At 40.3% G+C, this 25445-nt stretch overlaps 1 protein-coding gene across 4 annotated transcripts in view; it reads right to left on the bottom strand.

Moving 5' to 3' along the window:
• USP12 (ubiquitin specific peptidase 12) overlaps positions 1–25445 on the bottom strand; it is a 119753-nt gene that overhangs the window by 10403 nt on the left and 83905 nt on the right. For 3 of the 4 annotated variants that reach the window (XM_054718743.1, XM_054718747.1, XM_054718746.1), the window contains 3 exons: positions 24026–24255; positions 18173–18249; positions 17979–18062 (listed from right to left, as the gene is read on the bottom strand). In XM_054718743.1, coding sequence (XP_054574718.1) covers positions 17979–18062; positions 18173–18249; positions 24026–24255 — 391 coding nt within the window. The remainder of the gene's footprint in view (positions 1–17978; positions 18063–18172; positions 18250–24025; positions 24256–25445) is intronic. The other variant, XM_054718744.1, reaches the window with a different exon arrangement.

The raw sequence follows: 25445 nt of genomic DNA, 5'->3' as shown, positions 1-25445 counted from the left end.
AAGTGGTAGTTGACCTTGGTCTGCAGCTCCAGGAAGCCCCAGAGTTAATGCACCCAGTGGACAACTTCAGATCACATCAAAGCAAAACCCAACAATCTCAAGATGAGAACTCAGTGGGCACTAGAGCCCTGCTGTAGTAAGTCTTGCTCCATGAAGTGGTCCCTACACAGTGGTCATAGGCAGTCCTTGTAGCTGATCAGCCTGGGGGGTAAATCCCTCCCATTGAAGTGCCAAAAGCAATTAAGGCTCAACTACAATAGGAAGCTGTACACAGAGCCCACATAGTGGTGGTGGTGATGGGGCACACCTGGAGTACCCAGCTCAAGTAAACTGAGAGGCTGTGCCACTGGACCCTAAAGGATACCTACTACATTAGCCACTTTACCAAGCACAGGAGACAGCAGCTCTATCTAATACATAATCTAATACATAAAAACAAACACAGGGAGGCTGCCAAAATGAAGAGATAAAGAAATATGTCCCAAATGAAAGAACAGAACAAAACCCCAGAAAAAGAACTAAACAAAATAGAGGCAAGCAATCTAGTAGATGCAGAATTCAAAGCACAGGTTATAAAAATGCTCAATAAAGTTAGTGAGAACTTCAACAGCATAAAAAAGAACATGGAAACCATAAAAAACAGCCAGTTAGAATGAAGGATACACTAACAGAAATGAAGAATAATTTAGAGGGAACCAACAGTAGAGTTGATGAAGCCGAGAATCAAATCAGTAATTTGGAAAATAAGAAAGCAAAAAACACCCAATCAGAACAGCAAAAATAATCCCAAAAAAATGAAGACAGTGTAAGGAGCATCAATGGGGGTTCCCCCTCATGGAAACCCCATTTTGCATCATGGAGGTTCCATGAGGGGGAATGACAGAGCAAGGAATTGAAAACTTTTTTGAAAACATAAGGATAAGACAGTCCCAGATGAACCCAAGAGACCCACACCAGGACACATCATAATTAAAATGCCAAGGGTTAAAGACAAAGAGAGAATCTTAAAAGCAGCAAGAGAAAAACAGTTAGTTACCTACAAGGGAGCTCCCATAAGACCATCAGTTGATTTCTCAACAGAAACTTTGTAGGCCAGATCGAGTTGGTAAGAAATATTTAAAGTTACAAAAAGCAAGGAATTATAACCAAAATTAGTTTTCCTAGCAAAGCTATCATTTAGAATCAAAGGATATATAAAGAGCTTCCCAAACAAGAAAAAGCTAAAGGAGATCATTACCACCAAACCAGTATTACATGACATGTTATAGGGTCTTCTTTAAAAAGAAGGAAAAGATAAAAATATGAATAATAAAATGGCAATAAACACATATCTATCAACAATTGAATCTAAAAAACAAAATAAATGAACAAACAGACTCATAGATACAAAGAACCATTTGACCATGGCCAGATAGGAGGGGACTGAGGGGATGGGTGAAAAAGGTGAAGGGATTAAGAACTATAAATTGGTAGTTACCAAATAGTCATGTAAATAGGAGATGTAATGTACAGCATAGGTAATATAGTCAATAATATTCTAATAACTATGTATGGTACCAGATGGGTACAAGATTTATTGGGATGATCATTTATTAAGTTACATGTCTAATCACTTGGTTGTACAACTGAAACTAATATGATATTGTATGTCAACTGTAATTGAAAAATAAAAAATGATTTCAAAAATAGTAATAGATATTGAACAGGAGACAATGAGAAGAGCATTAACCTTTTGCACTCGGATGTCGAGTGTGACTCGACAAGGTTAGCATCGGTAGCAGCTCGTATGTATTTGAAATATAAAAATATCCAAAATAAGTTTGTATGAAAAGAAACTCCAGTTTTTTATTCTACTGCCACGCTTTGTAAAATCTGGGGTATTTAAAAAATTAAATCCCAAGTAGAATAAAGGAATTGAGAAAAAAGCAAGCAAGTGCAAAGGGTTAAAGACCATTCTATTAAAGGTGTTTGGGAGAGAGAAGAAATCACTCCATATTAAGAATAAGACTATATGTATCCAAGAAAGAGAATAATCAGGAAATTTTAGAAAATGTTTTTAATTGTGAAACATAGGTTATCCTTCACATTCTAAATAATCTTTTTATCATGCCCTGGATTACGTTTGAAATGCTACTTCGCCTAACAACAGTCCACCCTTTCAAATGCTCATCTCAAAAGTTACACCCACTGGCACAAATAAGTGCTTTCTTCAATCTTCAACCAACATTTTACAGATTTACTTTATATATGTACTAGAGGCCGGTGCACGAATTTGTATATGGGTGGGGTCTTTTGGCCTGGTCAGTGATAGCGGCCAAGTGGGCCAGCCGACAGGAGGGACCGCGGGAGGTTGGCTGGCTGGCCATGGGAGGTTGGCTGTGGGAGCGCACTGACCACTAGGGGGCAGCTCCTGCGTTGAGCGTCTGCCCCCTAGTGGTCAGTGCATGTCATAGCGACCGGTCGTTGGGTCAACGATAGTAACAGTCACTTAGGTTTTTATATATATAGTTTATTACACTATAAAGTATTTAGATGATTATGGGTCTTTCCCTTCTTCTAGTGTCTGAACTGTTGGCAGGTTGAAACGACTCCTTACATTTTATTTCTCCTCTATTTAGCAATATGTCTGGCACATGATAGATACTTGACAAACGTTGCAGAACTGAATTCTATATAAGTGCAATAAAGCAAAACATCTCGTCCCAACATCTTGCCTCACTTTTAATGATTAAAAATGAAATTTACTAAGCCATGATTTCTAATGAAATGAAAAAAAAATCACTTTACAAAATTATACTAAATCTGCATTCTACAGATCTTAAATGTGGGCAGCTTATTATTCTGAAACTATTTACTATTCTACTAATCTGGCCTTTGAAAAACATTAGAAAAAAAACAAATTAAATAGTTAATCATTCCTCAAAAGTAATCTACCACTACAAATTAAAAGCCTTTATGGCACCTGGCTTAATAATCCTATTGTTAAGAATGAAATATATCACAAATAGAGGACTTCTGAGAAAAATTCACTTCTAGAGACATCATGAAAAATAGGGGATGAGATTAAAAAAGCAGCAGAGTAAGTGGATGCTACACTGACACACTCCCAGGACCAAACTGGAATTACAGGTAAAATACAAAAAGTCCATCCTGAATAATCAACTGAAGACTTGCTGGAGAGAACCCTGATAACCAAGGACAGAAAATGGAGACCACATACTAGGTGTACCGGTTAATAATGTGGATTTTGTAATCAAAGAAAACACAATAATGTCAAGAGAAACATCAAAAGTGCTTTATTCAAAGTAATGTCCATCACTAGCTACACATTTCCCCATCTTTTAGGTAATTTGTGGATACCACCCCAATAGAACTTTTCTTGTTTTGAGGCAAACCATTCAGAGACTCAATTTTCCACTTCTTCGTACGATTTGAAGTGCTGCTCAGAAAGTGCGTGTGCCATCGATCAGAACAAGTGGTAATCTGAAGGAGCAAGGTCTGGTGAATACAGTGGGTGGGTTAATACTTCCCAGGCAAGATCTTTTAATGTGTCTTTAACTGGTTTTGAAGTGTGTGATGGTGCGTCATCATGAAACAAAATTACTTTGCCATGTCTTCTGGTCCATTCTGGTCGTTTCACGATCAAAGCGTGGTTCAAATTGATTATTTGTTGTCAGTAGCTATCAGTATTAACGGTTTCACCTGGTTTTAGAAGCTCATAATACACACCTTCCTGATCCCACCAAACACAGAGCATTGTCTTCTTTCCAAAGCGATTTGGCCTTACAGACGATGTTGATGGTTGACCTTGATCAAAGCATGATTTTGTGCATTTGGGATTCTCAAAATAAATCCACTTTTCATCGCCAGTCACAATTTGATGCAGAAAAATACTTTCTTTCGTGCCATTGAAGCAACATTTTACTGATGACTTTTCGGTTTTCCATTTGTCTTTCATTCAGTTGATGTGGCACCCATTTTCCTTTCTTTAAAATCTTTCCCATTGCTTGTAAATGACCAGAAATTGTTTGCTGAGAAACGTTTAATCTTTCTGCAAGTTTTTTTTGAGTTTGACATGCATCTTCATCAATAATGCTTGTAATTGTTTGTCTTCAAACTTTTTCGGTTGACCTGGATGTTCTTTGTCTTTCACATCGAAATCATCACTTTTAAAGCATTTAAACCAGCGTTCACAGGTATCTTGAGATGGAGCATGTTCACCATAAGCTTCCCGAAGCAGCACTTTTCTTCAAAATAAAGTAATGAATTATAACATCCCGCAAGTGCTCTTATTTTGGCACAAAATTTGACATTTTTAAGCATAAAAATATCTATGATATTAACACCTTCATAAAATTTGACATATGAAGTTTTGAAGCTTGCTGTCAATACAACAAAATAGCATACATATCAAATCCCATATATCAATATATGGATAACTCTATCTATTGAAAAAAATCCACATTATTAACCAATATACCTGGTAGAAACTGAAGGAAGGATGGAGGGACCAAAGGGCTGGCCAAGATCCCACAGACAGCAGCTGAAGTTCCAGTATCTCAGCTGTGGGGAGTTGCCATTGACAACTCTAAACCCCAAGCTAGGCCCCCCAACAAAGAGCACCAGACCTGAGAGAGGTGCCCACATAATATCGGGCTGTGAAAAGCATCAGGGCTGCTGTTTGCCAGGAAGAGGTGGCTGGAAATGCAGGTATCCTCTGAAAGGGCCAGTACACAGAATTTTGTGTGCAGCCAGTCAACTTGGGCTCCAGAGGAGGGAGGGCAGAGTGTACTGAAGCTGTGTGAGCAGAAGCCAAAGTTGGGGGCTCTCGTGTTAGAGCTCAGAAGGCAGACATTCCAGTTCCCTATGCTGAATCATTCACTTACACTGTAGAGGATATCTTTCTCAGGCAGACCTTTGCTGTCCAGGTGGTTTTTGCCTGGGGGAAAGGCAGTTGCCCCACCCTAATGGAAAACCCCTTCCCAGACCCTGTGGAGTTCTTGAGGCCCATTAAGAGCCTGAGAATAACAGCTAGCTTCCAGGCAGAAGCAATTGTTCCACCCTGTTAGAAAACCTCTCACCCCACCTATGTACAATTGCCTTAGGCCAGTGGTTGGCAAACTCATTAGTCAACAGAGCCAAATATCAACAGTACAACGATTGAAATTTCTTTTGAGAGCCAAATTTTTTAAACTCAAACTTCTTCTAATGCCACTTCTTCAAAATAGATTCGCCCAGGCCGTGGTATTTTGTGGAAGAGCCACACTCCAGGGGCCAAAGAGCCGCATGTGGCTCGCGAGCCGCAGTTTGCCGACCACTGCCTTAGGCTACTCAAGACAATCCAATCAGTGTGCAAGCAAAGGCAGTCTCTGGAGGCTTTGAGTCTTTTCCTGATCTAATAAGTCAGAAACAGCATTTGACACTGCACTAGAGATTGTGAGGCATAGCAGATCTACCTAATACATAGTAACAAACCCAAACAGGCAGCCAAAATGGAGAAACCAAAAAAACACCAACAACCCCAAACAAAAGAACAAGAGAATTCTCCAGAAGAGCTAAATGAAATGGAGATAAGAAATAGAGTACAGAATAATGATGGCAAAGATGCTCAACAGCATGAGAAAAGATATAGTACCTATGAAGAATGACATAGCACTAATAAAGAACATAGCTGAAGGAATACACAGCAGATTAGGGAAAGCTGATGATCTGATATGTGAACTGGAAGACAGGGTAGAAAAAAATCACTCAATCAGAGAAGCAAAAACAATTAAAAAAGAGAAGGACCGCATAAAGGAATTGTGGGAAAACATGAAATGTAACAATATTCGCATAATAGGTGAACCAGGAGAAGAAAGTGAGCAAGAGATAGAGAACTTGTTTGAAGAAATAGTGGCAGAAAACTTCCTGAACCTATTGGGGAAAAAAAATCACAAAAGTACAGGCAGCACAGAGAGTCCTAAGCAAGAAAAATCCAAACTGGCCCATGCCCAGACACAACATAATTAAAATGTCAAAAATTAAAGACAAAGTCAAAATCTTAAAAGGCAGCAACTGAAAAGCAATTTATTACCTACAAAGGAGCTCCTGATTTCTCATCAGAAACTCTACAGGCCAGAAGGGAATGGCATGAAGTATTCAAGGTAATGAAAAGCAGGGATCTGAAACAAAGATTATTATATCCAGCAAGGCTATCATTCAAAATAGATGGTCAAATAAAGAGCTTCCCAGACCAAAAAAAGGCTAATGGATGGAGTTTATCACCACCAAAACAGCACTGCAGGAAATGCTAAAGGGACTGCTATAATGATAAGAAGAAACAGAGAGAGAAATATAGGCATAAAGCATTAAAATGGCAATAAGTTGCCACTAAGCCAAACCTGTCTAGGGCCACTTTCACCAGTCTTATTCAACACTAGAGGCCCAGTGCACGACATTTGTGCACTGGGGGCGGGGGATCCCTCAGCCCGGCCTACACCTTCTCGCAGTCTGGGACCCCTCAGGGGATGTCTGCTAAGGAGTCCTTAATGCTGCTGTGGAGGCAGGAGAGCTCCCGCCATCACCTCTGCACTCGCCAGTCATGAGCCTGGCTTCTGGCTGAGCAGCACTCCCCCTGTGGATTCACACTGACCACCAGGGGACAGCTCCTGCGTTGAGCATCTGCCCCCTGGTGGTCAGTGTGTGTCATAGCAACTGGTCTTTCTGCGGTTTGGTCAACTTGCATATTATCCTTTTATTATATAGGATATTATATAGGATAGTCCTGCAAGTCCTAGTCACAGCAATAAGACAAGAAGAAAACATAAAAGGCATCAAATTGGAAAGGAGGAAGTAAAAAAATTATTATTCGTAGATGACATGATATTGTACATAGAAACCCTAAAGACTTCACCAAAAAACAACTAGATTTAATAAATAAATTTAGTAACGTAGCAGGATACATAATTAATACCCCAAAATCGATGGCATTTTTATAGATCAATAATGAATTCTCAGAGAGAGAAACTAAGCGATCCCATTTAATATTGCAACAACAACAAAAAAATAAGATACTCAGGAATAAACTTAACCAAGGAGGTAAAAGATTTGTACTTGGAAAATGGCAGAACACTGAAAAAAGACATAGAGGAAGATATAAACAAGTAGAAGAATATACTGTGTTCATGGATTGGTAGAATTAACATAATTAAAATGTCCATACTACCCAAAGCAATCTACAGATTCAATGCAAACCCTATTAAAATATTAACATCATATTTCACAGATCTAGAATAAACACTCCAAAAATTTATATGCTGCCAAAAAAGACCCCAAATAGCTCCAGCTATCTTGAATAAGAACAACAAAATTGGAAGGATCACAATACCAGATACTACATTATACTATAAAGCCATCATAATCAAAACAGCCTGGTACTGGTACAAGAACAAGCATATAGATCAATGGAACAGGACACAGACCCCAGAAATTGACCCAAGCCATTACGCTCAATTAATATTTGACAAAGAAGGCAAGAACATACAATGGAGTCAAGACAGTGTCTTCAATAAATGGTGCTGGAAAAATTGGACAGATACATGCAAAAAATGAAACTAGACCACCAACTTACAGCATACACAAGAATAAACTAAAAATGGATAAAAGACTTAAATGTAAGTCATGAAACCATAAAAATCCTAGAAGATACCATAAGCAGCAAAATCTCAGATATTTCTAGTAACACTATGTTTACCAATACATCTCCTAGGGCAAAGGAAACTAACAAGAAAATAAACAAATGCAACTATATCAAAATAAAAAGCTTCTGCACAGCCGAAACCGGTTTGGCTCAGTGGATAGAGCGTCGGCCTGCGGACTGAAAGGTCCCAGGTTCGATTGCGGTCAAGGGCATGTACCTTGGTTACGGGCACATCCCCAGTAAGGGTTGTGCAAGAGGCAGCTGATCGATGTTTCTCTATCATCGATGTTTCTAACTCTCTATCCCTCTCTCTTCCTCTCTGTGAAAAATCAATTAAAAAAAAATTAACAAAAAACTGTAATGTCAACAAGGACTAACTGGGGCAAATTGGGCTGAGGAATGAGAAAGGAATAAGATGCTATGACCTGATGTGAGGAGGACACTGAGAGGAGTCAGACAAGACAGAACCTGACCTCCAGCCTGTGTTATAAGTGAAGGACAGGTCAGTGGATGGATGGGGTCCATGGAGTGCCCCAACCACAGGTGGAACAGAATACTGAGCACTATCTAGAGTTGCTACCTACCAGGTATGCAACATCAACCTGTCAAAACAGAAAGACCCAGAAAACCACAAACACAGGTCAGACTTAGGAGAATTCTAATGGGGTGGGGTTAGAGGGCTATGGTCTGAATGTTTGTGCCCCACCCCCAAAATTCATGTTGAAATCCAAAAGCCCAATGTGATGCTTTTAGTAAGTGAGGCCTTTGGGAGGTGCTTAGTTATGAGGGTGTAGTCCTCATGAATCGGACTCGTGTGTATGAGATGAGGCACCAGACGGCTTGCTGGCGCCCTCCTACCAAGTGAGGACACAGTGAGAGAACACCAGCTACGAACCAGGAAGAGGGTCCTCCCCAGAACAAGACCATGCTGGCATCTTGACCTTGGACTTCCCAGCCTCTAGGACTGTGAGAAAGAAATTTCTGTTGTTTATAATCCACCCAGTCCATGGTATTTTGTTACAGCAGCCTGGAATGGACTAAGATGAAGTGTGTGCAAGGGTAGTTTGGGATGTAGACTAAAGTAAGGCAAATTCCCATTTCTGAAGAGATCCTGACTTGATGCTTAATGGGACCTGGACACAGAGGAACAAGATATGGATCCAGTTACAAAAACGGAGCAAAAGGGAAGGACATGACTGCAGAAATAGAAAGAATCTCAATTACGAAATCTAGGACAGATAGAGATGGATATGTGGACATTACAACTTGATGCTGAGTCACCTGGGCAGTGCAGGAGCCTTCTTCGATGCCTCATAAGGACAGGTTTGGTCCTAGAAGTGGGCTAAGCTAAATATGGAATCAAGGGAGAGCACAAATAAAGAGAAAGGAAGCATGTGTAGGCAAGGAGTCAGTCAGGCTGGCTTAGCTCCCAGTCCACGGTTGTTCATCATCAGAGTGAGAGAGGAGCAACAGAAATATTGCTCTTTAAAATCTCGGCATCATTCCCACCACAAGGCCCAGAGGACATGGTAGCACTAACTGAAACAAAGCCATCAAATCTTTTCTCATTCCGGCTCCCCAGGGACAGCCCTCCACTTTCTCCCAGTGCTCTGTCCTCCTGCTAGACAAAGGTCTATTTTGGTAAAATACCATTTACCAAACTGGTATTTTTCCTGGACTGTGCTATACACAGTTCAGAAGGTATGATGTATAAAAGGAGTCTATGTGCAAATAAATTCTGGAAAAAGCTGGATAAAAGAAATATTTTTTTCTGTTATGTGGGTCTTCTCAGAGTCTACAATATGAATCATAAATAACTATCAGTAAATTTTATTATACAGCAAATTCATTTAATCACAGAAAACTTATTTTCGGGCATATTAACATTTCCAGAAATTGTTCTTCAGTGTTTCCAAATTGAATCTTTTTAAAGACACTGTTTTTATATAAATTCAAACATATGTCATGAATGAAAGTCAAACTTTACATGCAGTTATTTATTGTTGTTAAAAGACATAACATAAACTTTACAGTCTTAATCCTTTTTTTATTATCCTTACCTGAGAATGTTATTTATTTATTTATGTTTTAAGAGAGGAAGGAAGGGAGAAGAAAGAAACATCAATGTGAGAGAGATACATGGGTCAGCTGTGTCCCATACGTGCCCAGACTGGGGATGGAGCCCTCAACCTAGGTATATGCCCTGAACAGGAATCGAACCCACAACCTTTTGGTGTATAGAATGACACACCAACCTAGTCACCCAGCCAGGGCCCATCTTAACCTTTTTTAAGTGTGCAGCACAGTAATGTTAGATACATGTATTATTATGGAATAGATCTCAAGAACTTTTGCATCTTGCAAACTGACACTAGGCCTCCTCTACAACCCACATTCCTCTTCCACAGACCCTGGGAACCACCACTTTACTTCCTGTTTCTAAGAATCTGACTACTTTAAATTCTTCATAAAATGGAATCATACAGAATATGTCTTTTTGTGACTGGCTTATTTCACTTAGCATAATGCACTCAAGGTTCATCCATGTTGTAGCATGTGACGGGATTTCCTTCCTTTATAAAGCTGAATAATAATCCCATTGTATGTGTATACCACATTTTCTTTATCTACTCATTTGTCAAGGGACATTTTAAGTTGTTTTCACCACTTGGTTAGTGTGAATAGTGTAGCAAAAAACCTGGGAGTACAAATATTTCTTTGAAATCCTGTTTTCTATTCTTCTGGATCTATACCCAGATGTAGAACTGCTGAATCATATGGTAATTTTATTTAATCTTTTGGACCCTCCACACTGTTTTCCATAACTGCGGCACCATTTTTCTAGTACATTCCCACCAGCAGTGCACAAGGGTTCCAATTTCTCCACATCCTTCCCAATTCTTATTTTCTCTCTCTCTCTCTCTCTCTCCCTCTTATTGTGGTCATCCTAATGTGAGAAGTGATATCTTACTGTGGTTTAATTTGCATTTCCCTGATAATTAGTGATGTTGAGCATCTTTTCATGTACTTGTTGGCTATTTGTGCATCTTCTTTGGAGAAATGTCTATTCAAGTCTTTGCCCATTTTGTAATTGAGTGATTTGGTTTTTTGTTGTTAAACTATAGGACTTCTTTATGTATTTTGGATATTAACCTCTTATCAGATATCTGGTTCTTAAATGTTTCCTCCCATTCTGTGAATACTCTGCAAATATTTTCTCCCCTTCATCACTTTTCACTCTAATTGCTTCCTTTGCTGTGCACAAGTTTTTCAGTTTGATGTAGTCCCATTTGTCTATTTTTGCTTTGTTGCTTGTGCTATTGGCGTCATATTCAAGAAATTGTCACATTCTATGTCATGAAGCTTTCCCCCTATTTTTGTTTCTATCAGTTTTATAGTTTTAGGTCTTACATTTAGGTGTTAAATCCATTTAGACTTAATTTTTGTATATGCCATAGTGTAAGGATCCAACTTCATTTTTTTGCATGCAGATATCCAGTTTTCCCAGCACCATTTGTTGAAGAGACTATCCTTTCCCTATTGTATAGCCTTGGCACGCTTGTTGAAGATCATTTGACAGTAAAGTGAGGGTTTATTTCTGGGCTCTTTATTCTGTTCCATTGGTCTACATATCTTTATGCTAGTACCACAATGTTTTGTTGTTGTTAATCCTCACCCAAGGATATTTTTCCCTTTTTTTTTTTTTCTGAGAGTGGAAGGGAGAAGAGGGGAGGGAGGGAGTGAAAAAAGGAAGGAGGGGAAGAGGAAAAGGGTAAGAGAGAGGGATGGGGGGGGGACAGACATCGATGTGAAAGATGCATCGATTAGTTGCCTCCCACACGCTCCCTAACCAGGGCCTGGGGACCGAACCTGAAACTGATACGTGCCCTTGACTGGGAATTGAACACGAGACCCTTCAGTGCTCAGGCCGATGCCTCAACCACTGACCCACACCGAGCAGGTCAGTACCATCCTGTTTTGATTACTGTAGCTTTGTAACATGTATTTAAAAAATCAGGAGGTATGAGGCCTCCAGCTTTGTTTTTCTTTCTCAAGATTGTTTGGTTATTCCGAATCCTTTAAAATTCCCCATATGAATTTTGAATGTTTTTTTTCTATTTTTTAAAAAAACGCCAATGAGATTTTGATAGGTATTGCATTGAATCTATAGATTGCTTTGGGCAGTATGGCCATTTTAATAATATTGTCTTCTAATTCATGAACAGAGGATACTGTTTCACTTATTTATATGTATCTCCTTTAATTTCTTTCAGCAATATTTCACAGTTTTCACAGGTCTTTCACTTCTTTGTTTAAATTTATCCCTAAGTATTTTTTGATGATTTGTAAATGGGATTTTTAAAAAAAGTTTTATTTATTGATTTCAGAGAAGAAGGGAGTGGGAAAGACAGAAACATCAAACATCTAACAAAACCTTGTTAGAACTAGTAAAACAAATTCAGCAAAGATACAGGATACAAAATCAATGCACAAAATACAGTTTTTATACATTAACAACAAAAAAACTGATGACCTGGCCGGTGTGGCTCAGTGGCTGAGTGTTGACCCATGCACCAAAAGGTTACAGGTTTGATTCCTGGTCAGGGCACATGCCCGGGTTGCAGGCTTGATCCCCAGTAGGGGTCAGGCAGGAGGCAGCCAATTGATATTCTTTCTCATTGTTGCTGTTTCTCTCTCCCTTCCTCTCTCTCTCTTTCTTTAAAAAAAAAAAAAAAAAAAAATCAATGAAAAAAAAAATATTTTTTAAAAGAAAAATCTGAAAAGGAAATCAAGAAAATAATCCCAGCCTGGCTGGTGTGGCTCAGTGGGACCCATGAACCAGGCTGTCACAGTTCAATTCCCAGTCAAGGCACAAGCCAGGGGTTGCAGGCTCCACCCCAGTAGAGGGCGTGCAGGAAGCAGCCGATTGATTATTCCTTCTCATCATTGATGTTTCTATCTCTCCCTTTCCTCTCTCTCTAAAATCAATTTTTTTAAAAACATATAAAATATTTAGTGATTTATATATATGTAAGCTCATGCCATCTGTGAAGAGTTAATTTTATTTTTACTTTTCAGATTTGGAAGCCTTTTTTCCTTGCCTAACTGCTCTAGCTAGGACTTCCAATACTGTGCTGTATAAAAGTGACGAGAGCAGGCATCTTTGTCTTGTTCCTGATCTTGGAGGAAAAACTTTTAGTTTTTGACTGTTGAGTATGATGTTGGTTGTAGGCTTTTCATATATGGCTTTCATTATGTTGAGGTATGTTCATTCTATTCCTAATTTCTTAAGTGTTTTTCTCATGAAAGGGTGTTGAATTTTGTCAAATGCTTTTTCTGGCTCCACTAATGATACGGTTTTTGTCCTTCATCCAAATGGAAACATTTTTAAGTCAAATTGATTTTTGTTTCTTTAATAAGAGCTATGATCTGTATATTCAATACAATCTTATCCTGAGACCAGAAACTACAGAGTTTTAGAGATGATAGGGATCTTAGAAATCAACTAATCCAATTCAGACCCAAAAAGACTTCTCCAATATCACACGGCAAGGAAGAGTTGATACTCCATCCTAGTGGAAAATACGTAATTTTTGTATTGGTGCCTTTCCACGTACTTACACATAATTTATCCTACAAGAAATACTTTAAAATATGTCTAAAAATATATGAGTGAGAAGGTGAGTATACATACAAAATATGTGCATCAAAGCAGTGAAAAAAATGGAAACAATCTAAATTGTTAGATTTAGCCGATTGGTAGACAGGTATGACCATACAAAAAATACTATACAGCACCTCTTAAGACTGATGTTTTCATTGACATGGTTGTAATTCAGTAAGTGAAAAAAGTAACAAAACTGTATATAAAGTTTGATTCCATTTCAAAAATTATGTGTGTACATACATACATATGCACTTAAAATATCTAGGATTTATACAAAAATGCAAAGTGTTATCATGAATAATTCTTGTGTGATTTATACTTAGCTACATTTCTAATTTCTGTACAAAGACAATATATTCCCCAGGTAATTTAATAAAAGATTAACATTAAATAATGTAGAAAATCTCATGTACACATCTTCAAAACAAACAGCTTGACCCTGTAGATAATTCCTAATTACTCACTCATGTATGGTTACTTGTCATGCTATATGAAGACCAGCTTATGCTCACAGATGGGCTTTCCTCCATTTAATCAATAAAGTTTGAGTTACATTCCTTTTAGCTGACTCTACCTTCCTTAACCAAAAGTCTTAGGCACTTTCTACAACATTTTCAAGATTAATCTAAAACATCAGCACCCATGCCTCTAGTCAAACTTATTTGAGGTACTCCAAACATTTGAAGGGAATACTGAGTAGTCTGTTTTGATTACCAGTGTCCATTACCAAAGCACTTCCCTTATCAATAAATTAAGTCTGTGTCCAAAAAAACTGTGTCCAAAAATATAATCATTTAAAAATCTAAGTTCTTTCCCTTCCCTTAATGGACATTTCAGTTTAACCATTAGTAGGCCCGTAAAAGATAGACATCTGTGCAGGTGGGGCGTAGAGAAGCGCCCACAGAGTAAGCAACACATCTATATGAGAGAGGATTGTGCATGTATATATATGTGAGGGGGACAAAATTACAACAACAACAAAAAAGACACAGGAGTCAGCTGGTAGGAGCTCTTACTAGCCAAATCAGGGATAATCTGAACATGAAAAGAAATAAAAATGGTAATGGATCATAACCCACTGAAAAAAATAGAAATCTTTTGAGTTCATGCTGAGATTTCAAAAAAGAAAAACAAAAAAATTAAGTTTAATGAGAAATGGGAATATTTAAAATTTCAAAATACCTTCATACAAAATATGAATTACAAATGGGAAGAAGCATAGATTAGAGTGGAGAATTCTGGGAGACATCACCATAATCAAGTGTTCAAAGACAACAGCATCAGTAGTGGAGTGTGAAGAAAACAGTTAATACATCAGCCCTCACACAATCCTCGGAAGAAAGATCTGCATACAAAAATGGTCCATGTTAACTACTGGGAACTTGGATTTAGAGCAAGCATGTCAAACTCAAAGGCTAATACGGGCCAAATAAACAAGGTTTAAGTTTATGTGGGCCGCAAAAAAACAAAAGCTTCAATTTTCATAGAAACGTAGGTTTATTTTGATAGGGACATGCTGAATACAAAGGGCTGAAATAAATGAGTAATCGTTAACATAAAATAATAGAACATTTTAATAAAAATTAATATTTTTTCTTGAACATTAACTTACCAGATACTGAATAACTGCACAAATTAATAAGCATAGTGCAAATAAACCTATTTTTCTTGTTCTCCGAAAGCAAACTATTTCCTGTTGTGCACACCAAACAAGTCAGTACAAGACTAATGACGTGGTAATCGGCTGCTAAAATATTCGCTGCTAGGATTAGTGGAGAGAAATGGTATTCCTGTGCCAGTAAGGCGCATAAGAGAATTGAATGCAACGCGATTATAGTAATCAGTCATTAGCGAACGTTGTGGTTCTTATTAATAATTATGTATAACAGGATATTATAAAAATTAAGTGACGACATTTTTATTAAAATGTTTCTTACATGCCATTATACCGGGTGGGCCGCAAAAATATTCACTGTGGGCCACAGGCAGCCCGTGGGCTGTGCGTTTGACATGCCTGATGTAGAGAGCAGTCCCACCATTCCCTAAATGAGAAGGTGTCTCCATGTGAAACTGCTCAGACAAACAATATGGTTTATGCAGAACACTGGAGGGGTTAAGTGTGTCTTCAGTGTGACTCCTTTAGAAAGGACAAAACGCTTGGGAGCTTGCCTAGCTTTCCTTGCTGAATGTGCTTTGTCACCTTCCCCTGTAATAAATCTTAGCTGTGCACATGAGAGTTATGCTGAGTCTTTCTAGCAACTACCAAATCCAGGAATGGTCTTGGGGAAACCCAACAGAAGACAAATCAAAACCGTGTGCTACTCAACAGGATACAGTAAGAACACAGCATCACTTCTGTAAGATTCCCCACCCCAAATACATAACCTAAACCAAATTTTAGAAAACATGAGATGAACCCAAAGAGGGACTTTCTATGTAATTATTAATCCGCAATTTTGAAAAGTGCCAAGATTACTAAAGTCAAGAAAAGACTAAGGAACGGTTCCGAATGTGAAAGACTAAAGGGACGTGAATACTAAAGGCAATGTGTGATTCTAGACTGGATCCTCTTTTCTCAAAAGGGCATTATTGGGACATCTGCTGATACTAAAGTCAGATCTACAATAACAGTTACATGTCAGCGTTACTTTTCCTGACTTGGATGGATAAGGTACATTGGCAAATTTCCCTACTGGTAGGAAACAGCTACTAAAATGTCCAGGATCATGACATCACACCAGGACCTTAGTTTCAAATGGTTTAGGACAGTGATGGGCAACCTTTTGAGCTTGGTGTGTCAAACTTCGCCAAAAACTAAGCATAACTCGGGTAGTGTGTCACTTTCAGGAAAAAACATTATTTCACGATATTGATAGTTTAAATAACATAAATGTATAATTGTTATATATAATTGTATTTAATAAACCAAAAACTAAATATTTAGTGCTGACACGCGTGTCAGAGGTTCGCCATCACTGGTTTAGGATAGAAAAGCATCCTTGCTACTCTTCTTGGAACTTTTCTCTGAGTCTGAGATTGTCTAAAAATACAGAGTAAAATAACAAGGATGATGACCATCTTTAGAATGATGTACTATGAGAAGGTACAAAATCCTGTGTAGGAATTGCAGAAACTAGACCTCACCAAGAAAAAAGTTTACATAATCAAGAAAGCTTCCAAGCCAAATACTTTAACTGTACTGGTTCATGATTATAAAACAACTAGAGGCCCAGTGCACGGCAGGGGGGGGAAGGAGGGGGAGAGGGTCCCTCAGCCCAGCGTGCACCCTCTCCAATCTGGGACCCCTTGAGGGATGTCCAACTGGGCTGTTGGATATCCCTCTCACAATCCAGGACTGCTGGCTCCCAACCGCTCACCTGCCTGCCTTCCTGATTGCCCCTAACTGCTTCTACCTGCCAGTCTGATCACCCCCTAACCACTCCGCGGCCAGCCTGATTGATGCCTAACTGCTCCCCTGCCAGCCTGATTGCCCCCTAACTGCCCTCCCCTGCAGGCCTGGTCACCCCTAACTGCCCTCCCCTGCAGGCCTGGTCCCCCCCAACTGCCCTCCCCTGCTGGCCTGGTCACCCCCAACTGCTCTCCCCTGCAGGCCTGGGTCCCCCGCAACTGCCCTTCCCTGCAGGCCCGGTCGCCCCCAACTTCCCTCCTCTGCCAGCCTGGTCACCCCTAACTGTCCTCCCCTGCAGGCTTGATCACCCCCAACTGCCCTCCCTTGCAGGCCTGGTCCCTCCCAACTGCCTTCCCCTGCTGGCCATCTTGTGGTGGCCATCTTGTGTCCACATGGGGGCAGCCATCTTTGACCACATGGGGGCAGCCATCTTGTGTGTTGGAGTGATGGTCAATTTGCATATTACCCTTTTATTAGATAGGATAGAGGCCTGGTGCATGGGTGGGTGCCGGCTGGTTTGCCCTGAAGGGTGTCCCAGATCAGGGTAGGGGTTCCCGTAGGGCGTGGGGCAGCCTGGACGAGGGGCCTGTGGTGGTTTGCGGGCCAGCCACGCCCCCCAGCAACCCAAGCAGAGGCCCTGGGATCTGGAATTTATTTATCTTCTATAATTGAAACTTTGTAGCCTTGAGCAGAGGCCAGGGCAGGCCAGGAAGCTTGGCTTCCTCCATTGCCAGGGAAACCCAAGCCTCCTGCTTGCTCCGTGGCAGCAGCCATTTTTGTTGGGATTTATTTATCTTCTATAATTGAAACTTTGTAGCCTTGAGCGGAGGCCAGGGCCGGCCAGAGCGGGAGGAAAGCTTGGCTTCCGCCATCGCTGGGGAAACCCAAGCCTCCTGCTCGCTCTGTGGCCAGCTGCCATCTTGGTTGGGTTAATTTGCATACTCACTCCTGATTGGCTTGTGGGCGTGGCTTGTGGGTATAGTGGAGTGATGATTAATTTGCATATTTCTCTTTTATTAGTGTAGATCATTAAGTGCAGAAAAATCACTGAGGTTACAGTTGATTATCATTTATCTAGTAAATTAATAAGTCTTAACTGTTGGTGATAAAATTAAGAATTTTTATTCAGTGTAAATTTTCATAGATCACTTTCAGCTAGAAAAGCCCATCGACAACATCTACTGCCAAAGAATCACTGAAAAATTCCAAAAACACAAAATTACCGTTTGTGTGCTTCCTGTTTGCTGCGACATTCTTCACAGTAGTATTTATATTCACTGCATAGAGTTTCTGTGTTGCTAAAACCCCTGTGTAAAATTCAAAATAAATTTATTTTGTCTATACCAGAAAATCATGTATTCATTTAGAAATACTCTAAAGATATTCATTAAAATTCATGATGAATAACTACTCTTACCTTAAACAGTGAGTAATTGATGTATTTTGTTCCACATCAACAGAAAGGTCTAAAAAATCTTCATCTTTGCTGCTTATCTATAAAAAACAGGAAATTATCTTTGATTTTTTTTTTTTGTAAACCACTGTTCCAAAATGATATAATTAAATGCATTCTAATATTAGTAGTATGTATATAAAGAATCCTTTTTCCCCAAGTTCAAAAGAAAAGGACTTGATTTGGATTATTTAAAAGAACACTGAATAAATAACTCTCATTACCTGTGACTGATTCTCTTACTGGCAAAGGCTAGTATTGTATGAAATGCCATTATTTTCCAAAGTCTTTGTAAAGCATGAAACAAACTGTACCATATGCACCACTTCTTAAAAAACATAAACAGGCCAAGAATGAATGAGAATGCTTGGCAAAGGACATGATACCTGTATTGTTTTATCATTTAAGAAAATAATTTAGCCCAAAATGCCAAATCCCAGTCTTCATCTATGACCTTTTATTTCTAAAAAAAAAAAAAATCTAATATAAAATTCTGTTTGAATTATGGGCAAATCACCTTATAAAAATGATTACTTATTCATTTGAATTGGATTAGACCCGAACTTTAGACATCAATTTTCCTTGCTATTTCCTCCTTCAGTGACTTCATGTCCAAGGTGACCATACAATAGGAGAAAAGCCTGACTCAGTTCCCGTGTCTCTCACCCACAATGACTATACACCCAATCCAATAAATGCTTTTCTGTTTCAACTGCATCGTTATAAGCTCAGAGTAATTAGCTTGTGATATTATATAAATATATATATATATATATATATATATATATATATATATATATGAGGCCCGGTGCACGAAATTCGTGCACGGCAGGGAGGGGGGGTAGCGGGGGGTGTTGTTCCTCAGCCCAGCCTGCAGTCTCTCCAATCTGGGACCCCTCAAGGGACCTTCATTTTTTCCTTCAAGAGTGTGGTGGAAAAACCCTAGATTACCTTCTTGGATTCTTATAACCCAAATTACCAAGAACACTGCAATTGGTGGCCTACAGGGAGCTTAGCCAATGAGTTGTCAGAAAAGGTATTTACTCTCAAAATGGTTTGGCTCAGTGGATAGACCATGGGCCTGCAGACTGAAGGGTCCCAGGTTTGATTCCTGTTAACGGCATGTACCTTGGTTGGAGGCACATCTCCCGTGGGGAGTGTGCAGGAGGCAGCTAATGGATGTTTCTCTCTCATTGATATTTCTGACTGTCTATCCCTCTCCCCTCTTCTCTGTAAAAAAAAAAAAATCAATAAAAATTTTTTTAAAAAAGGTGTATCCTCTACAGCTCATGCAGCCCCTGGGTTGTGTCCACTGGGCTAGGGGCGTGTCCCTGCCACCCGGTGGTGGCTGCCGGGGTCTCCGCACACCCCAGAGGCCAGCAGCCATCCCCCTGTGGAGGGCGCTAGGCTGGGGGCATGGACACAATCTGCCACTTGGTGCTGGAGCTTGGAAAGCCTCTGGGGCGGGGCAGGAACATCCCCGTCCCCAAACGCCCCAAAGCCAGCAGCCAGCCCCACCATGGGCCCCAGGCTTGAGGCTTGCAGGGACCCTGGGCAGCACGCAGCGGTGGCCGCCAGGGTCTCGGCAAACCCAGGAGGCCAGCAGCAGCCCCTGGTCCTGGGTACCTGGCTGGGGGCGTGGCCCCAAACCGCCGCTTTGTGCAGGAGCCTTTGCAAGCGGCTTGGGGAGGCCAGCAGCCAGCCTGACAATGGGCCTCAGGCTCGGGGCTTGCAGGGACCCCGGGCAGCACACAGCAGTGGCCGCCAGGGTCTCGGCACACCTCGGAGGCCAGCGGGAGGCCAGCGGCAGCCCCCGGTCCTGGGCGCCTGGCTGGGGGCGTGGCCCCAAACCGCTTGCAAAGGCTCCTGCACAAAGCGGCGGTTTGGGGCCATGCCCCCAGCCAGGCGCTCAGGCTCGGGGCTTGCAGGGACCCCGGGCAGCACACAGCAGTGGCTGCCAGGGTCTTGGCATACCCCAGAGACCAGCGGCAGCCCCCGGTCCTGGGCGCCTGGCTGGGGGCATAGTCCCAAACCACCGCTTTGTGCAGGAGCCTTTGCAAGCTGCTGGGGGCGGGGCGGAACATAGCGACGCGGGGATGTTCCCGCCCACCAGGTTGCTTGGCGCCTACACCCATAGGCTTCGAGTGGCCAGGGGGCGTTCTGGGACCCCTGCCGCTCAGGACCTAAGCACGGGCCTACAGGCTAGGAGCGGCCTGGGTCCGGAGGATGTTTCCTGGACCCAGGCCACTAGCGCCCACATATGCAAATTAATCGCCATCTTGTTCGCTCTGATTGGCTGTGGGCGTAGCGGAGGTGTGATCAATTTGCATGTTTCTCTATTATAAGGTAGGATTAGATACTTGTGCAAATATGAGTAAACAGGAGTATGTGTATGCAGTGTAAGCTAACTCATCTGGGTCTTGAAAGATTCAGTGAAAGAAGTGGGGGAAGAAGGGGGAGAAAGACAAGTAACAGAGGAAAGAGAATATGATGTATTTTAAAAAATAATTAGCCTGGTGTTGTAGGAAAGTGGGTAGTGTGATAAGAGATAGTATGGGAGAGGCAGGCTAAAGCCAGATCAGGCAGGGCTGTATATAAGATCAGCTTTGTATCAGATCAGACAGGCCCAAAGAGAAATAAAGATGAAGGAGTATGATGTTTCTCAAAATGAGGTTTGTGGTTCTTAGACACTGCCTCAGGAGTCTTCATCTTAAATTTTCATTTTTATGGTAACATAAAAAATTTGACATAAGGATGCTCTGGATCATCTGGATATATCTGAGTTACTTATGTTTGTGTTCACAATTAATTGTGTTGGTGCCAGGTGATTGCTAAGTGGGGCAGTACTTAACTTTTAAGTGTTTGTAAACATGTCTGGTTATTGTTGGGCTACTATGTCCCAATGTGAGGTCAGACCTGGCATGTGGGAGATACAGGTCTAAAACTAAGTGAACAAGTCTAACTGGGAAATCGTTAGCACAGGTGGTAATGAAATGGAACATAACCTTCCCAATACAGAGTGAGAGGCAGTCCAAAATGAAACTCTGGAGGATACTTACCTGAAAAGGATAAATGAAAGAAAGAAAGACAAGTAATGAGAGCAAGAAAGAAGCATCACAAAACAGAGAAGAACACCAGAAGAGGGTGTTGTTACAGAAAGAAACCAGCCTCCGACCAACTAGGAGAGTAACAACTGCATCACTAAAATCTGCCATACAAGCACTGCCTTCTCCAGGAAGCCCATCCAAACTTGCCCAAATGCTTCCCACTCCTACCTGGATTAGGTCTACTGTTCTCTGGCTCCATGGCCTCTTACACTGTACTGGAACTGCCTGACTAGTTGTTGAGTGGACATCAATACCCTATGAGCATCCTGAGACCAGAAATCATGTCTTATTCATCTTCCCCCAACCTCTACCCATCTTTTACCTGGCATAGTTAGTATTTAAATATTTGTGCAAAACTAAATGAAGTTTGGTACTAATGAACATCTCCTGAATCTGCAAAATTACACCTCAGATTATGAGCAAATATTCTCAATTCCCTTCATTCATGGAAGACTATCAACAAATATATATTATAGACCACAGGGAGGTCCTAGTGAAGAATGGGTAAACAGATCACTATCTACACATTACAAATCAAATTAATAAATATTTGAGCACTAATAAGGATGGCTGATATAACTTTCTCCCCATCTCCCAATATCCCCAGTCTACAAAATAAACTTCAAAGTCCTTAGCAGAGCATCCCAAAGTCCTCCACATAGATTCTCAAATCTACCTTGCCAGTCTCACCTATCACTTCATTGCTCAACATACTAAACAAATTCAATTCTTTTCTATCTCAATGAAGAAGGTTGAGTTATATATATCTTCTAACACAGACCAATTTCTATTATACTAAACATCAAGCAACTGCCAAATTCTCTAATTTACAACTACTATTCCAAATGAAATACTGCTCAAATAATTTGTCAATGTTTCCTGAAGCTTAGAATTCAGTTACAATAAAAAAAAATTTCTTTATAAGATACATCAAAAAACTCATGTTAAAATAATTGAAGTTGAGACGGAAAGGGGGAGGGGGCAGGCAGAAGAGGATAAAGAGGGTATAAATTATGATGGAAGGAGACTTGAATTAGGGTGGTAAATACACAATACAACGTACAGATGATGTATTATAGAATCGTACAACTGAAACTATATAATTTTATTAACCAATGTCACTCCAATTAATTCAGAAAAAAACTGAATTTGATTAAATTGAATAAAAATGAGTACTGAATTGAATCCCCAACATCAAACATTGACCACTCAAAGCCATTACTGCAATTAACTGATGGTTGCAGCAAAGAACAGAGCACACCACCAAAGATACCCTTACTCTAACTCAAAAACATCTTCACAGGCTGTTAATGTACCAGTATTTAAGCATTTAGTCATACCTCTTTAACTTGAAAGCGGCTCACCAATACAAATTTATTTAGAAAAGGAAATTTTACTTATTTATTACTATTATGTTCTTCATTAATTAAAGTCACAGTATTGACAATGATCATTCTGCAAATGCCAAATTTATAGTTTAAAAAATTAATACATAAACACTCAATAGATCACTCATTGTTGTGTGTTATGATTTTTTTTTTCCAAACAAATGGTGTTAGAACAACTTGACATCTACATGCAAAGGAAAAATATCTAGACGTCGATCTTACACCTTTCACAAATTATAAAATGTAAACTATGAAACTCCTAAAAGATTAACATAGGAGAAAATCTAGATGACCTTGAGTTTGGTAAAAACTTGTTAGATACAACACCAAAAGCATGTCAAGAACGCCAACAGTATTCCCATGAAGGAAAAAACTGGACTCTACTAATATAAAAATCTTAAAACTGAAATATTAAAAACTTCTGATCTGCCAAAGACATTGTTAAAAGAATGAGAAGATAGACCGCAGACTGGGAGAAAATATTTGCAAAAGACATATCTAGTAAAGAAGTGGTATCCAAAGTACACAAAGAACTCTTAAAACTCAACAACATGAAAACAACCCTATTTTAAAAATAGGAAAAACAGGTGTGCAGACACCTCACCACAGAAGATGTACAGATGGCAAATAAGCACATGAAAAGATGCTCCTCACCAGCCACTGGGGCCTTGGCAAGAGGGTATTTTCCCTCTTCAAGACAGTATGTTTAGTCTTTACTCCAACCTTAAACAATAAATGTAACTGTAAAAGAGGAAAAAAATAATATACCTCCCTGACCTCTAAGTTTCTTATGAGCTGAACTAATACATGATTTCCAGACAAGGGTCTATGGCCTTCTGAAATGAAACAAAATCAAACAGCTCTGCAGTATTTTTCTGTCACTGCAGGTGTTCACAAAAGCAGTATTATGAAAATGTATAGAGATTCTTTTTTTTTTCTGTTTTAAAAATAATTATTTATTGTTGAAAGTATTACATATGTCCCCCTTTCCCCGCCTTGACTCCCTCCAGCCTGCCCGCCCCCGCCCCTGCCCCGCCCCCAGGCCTTCATCACCCCCCATTGTCTGTGTCCATGGGCCATGCATATACGTATGCATGATTACCTCCCACCCACCCACCCTCCTCTACCTTCCCTCCAAGATTCTGCACTTCGTTCCATGCTTCCATGTCGAGGGATTCTTTTCACCTAACAAGTCCATCTTTAACATTTATCCTACACCTAAGAATTACAGCTTCCAAGTTTATCTCTCATACTTATCCTCAAAGAACTTTTACGATAATGAATTAAATGTTTTTCTATACAAACTGTTACAATATACTTACAGTTTCACAAGTAAGACATCTGGTTTCATTAGTTAATGTTCCCTGAAAAATCTCATGAACCCATGTTGGGTCTGGTGTGCTGTTGTTGTTCTCACTGTCAATGTTACCATTCGGGAGACGGCCATTTTGTTTTTCCTGCTTTCTCTCTTCTTGTAATATATCAGCAATTGTATTTAGTAGGTAATTTAAAAACTCATGGGCATCTTGCTGCATGTAGTTGTCAAAAAGCTCTAAAAATAGAAATATATTAGAAAATTATTTCAGAATTAATAATTTCATTAAAAAGCTAACTTTAAAAAAGAATAGTATTCCATCAGAACTAAGTAAAAATGTTTGGTAGTGTTAGTAATTTACAAGAAATAAATATCTTTCACATCTAAAAATTATGACTGAATTTGGAGAAATAAAGTTAAGATGAATGAGAATCTTTAAAAATAAATACTAACTGATCCATGAGGAAAGGGCAAAACCTATCCTCATACATTTAACTTAATGTACTAGGAAGACAAGAAACAATAACTTTCTATTAGCTCATCTAATTTATTAGCCCACAAATATTACAACATGGCACGTTTTAAGAAAGTGGACAACCTCTTGCCGCTGTCAAGCCAAATGCATAAAAATCACACGGAAAGTATGTCAAAATTATAAATGACTGGGCCATACATCCCAGAGATTTTGATTTAGTAAGTCAGTCAGAGATGAGGCCTGCAACCTTGACTTCCCAACGCTCTTCCAGGTGACTCTGATGTTTACTGATGTTTAAGAAATAATGATATAAAGAATTATCTATTTAATCTAGATAATCTCCAAAGACTCTTCCAAATGTGAGATGTTATAACTCCAGGAAATATTCCCTGCAGTTATACAAATGAATAATTATAATGGAAACTAGAGGCCTGGTGCATGAAATTCGTGCACAGGGGGGGGGGTGTGTCCCTCAGCCCAGCCTGCACCCGCTTCAATCTGGGATCCCTCGAGGGATGTCTGACTGCCCGTTTAGGATCAGGCCTAAACGGGCAGTCGGACATCCCTCTCACAATCCAGGACTGCTGGCTCCCAACTGCTCGCCTGTCTGCCTTCCTGATTGCCCCTAACCGCTTCTGCCTGCCAGCCTGATCACCCCCTAACCACTCCAATGCCAGCCTGATTGATGCTTAACTGCTTCCCTGCCAGCCTGTTTGCCCCCAACTTCCCTCCTCTGCCGGCCTGGTCACCCCTAACTGCCCTCCCCTGAAGGGTTGATCGCCTCCAACTGCCCTCCCCTGCAGGCCTGGTCCTTCTCAACTGCCCTCCCTTGCAGGCCTGGTGCCTCCCAACTGCCCTCCCCTGCTGGCCATCTTGTGGTGGCCATCTTGTGTCCACATGGGGCCAGGATCTTTGACCACATTGGGGCAGCCATATTGTGTGTTGGAGTGAT

The sequence above is a fragment of the Eptesicus fuscus genome, chromosome 7, assembly GCF_027574615.1.
Source record: "Eptesicus fuscus isolate TK198812 chromosome 7, DD_ASM_mEF_20220401, whole genome shotgun sequence".
Taxonomy (NCBI): domain Eukaryota; kingdom Metazoa; phylum Chordata; class Mammalia; order Chiroptera; family Vespertilionidae; genus Eptesicus; species Eptesicus fuscus.
Note: the sequence above shows the minus strand (reverse complement) of the source record. Positions and strands in the feature narration are given on the sequence as shown.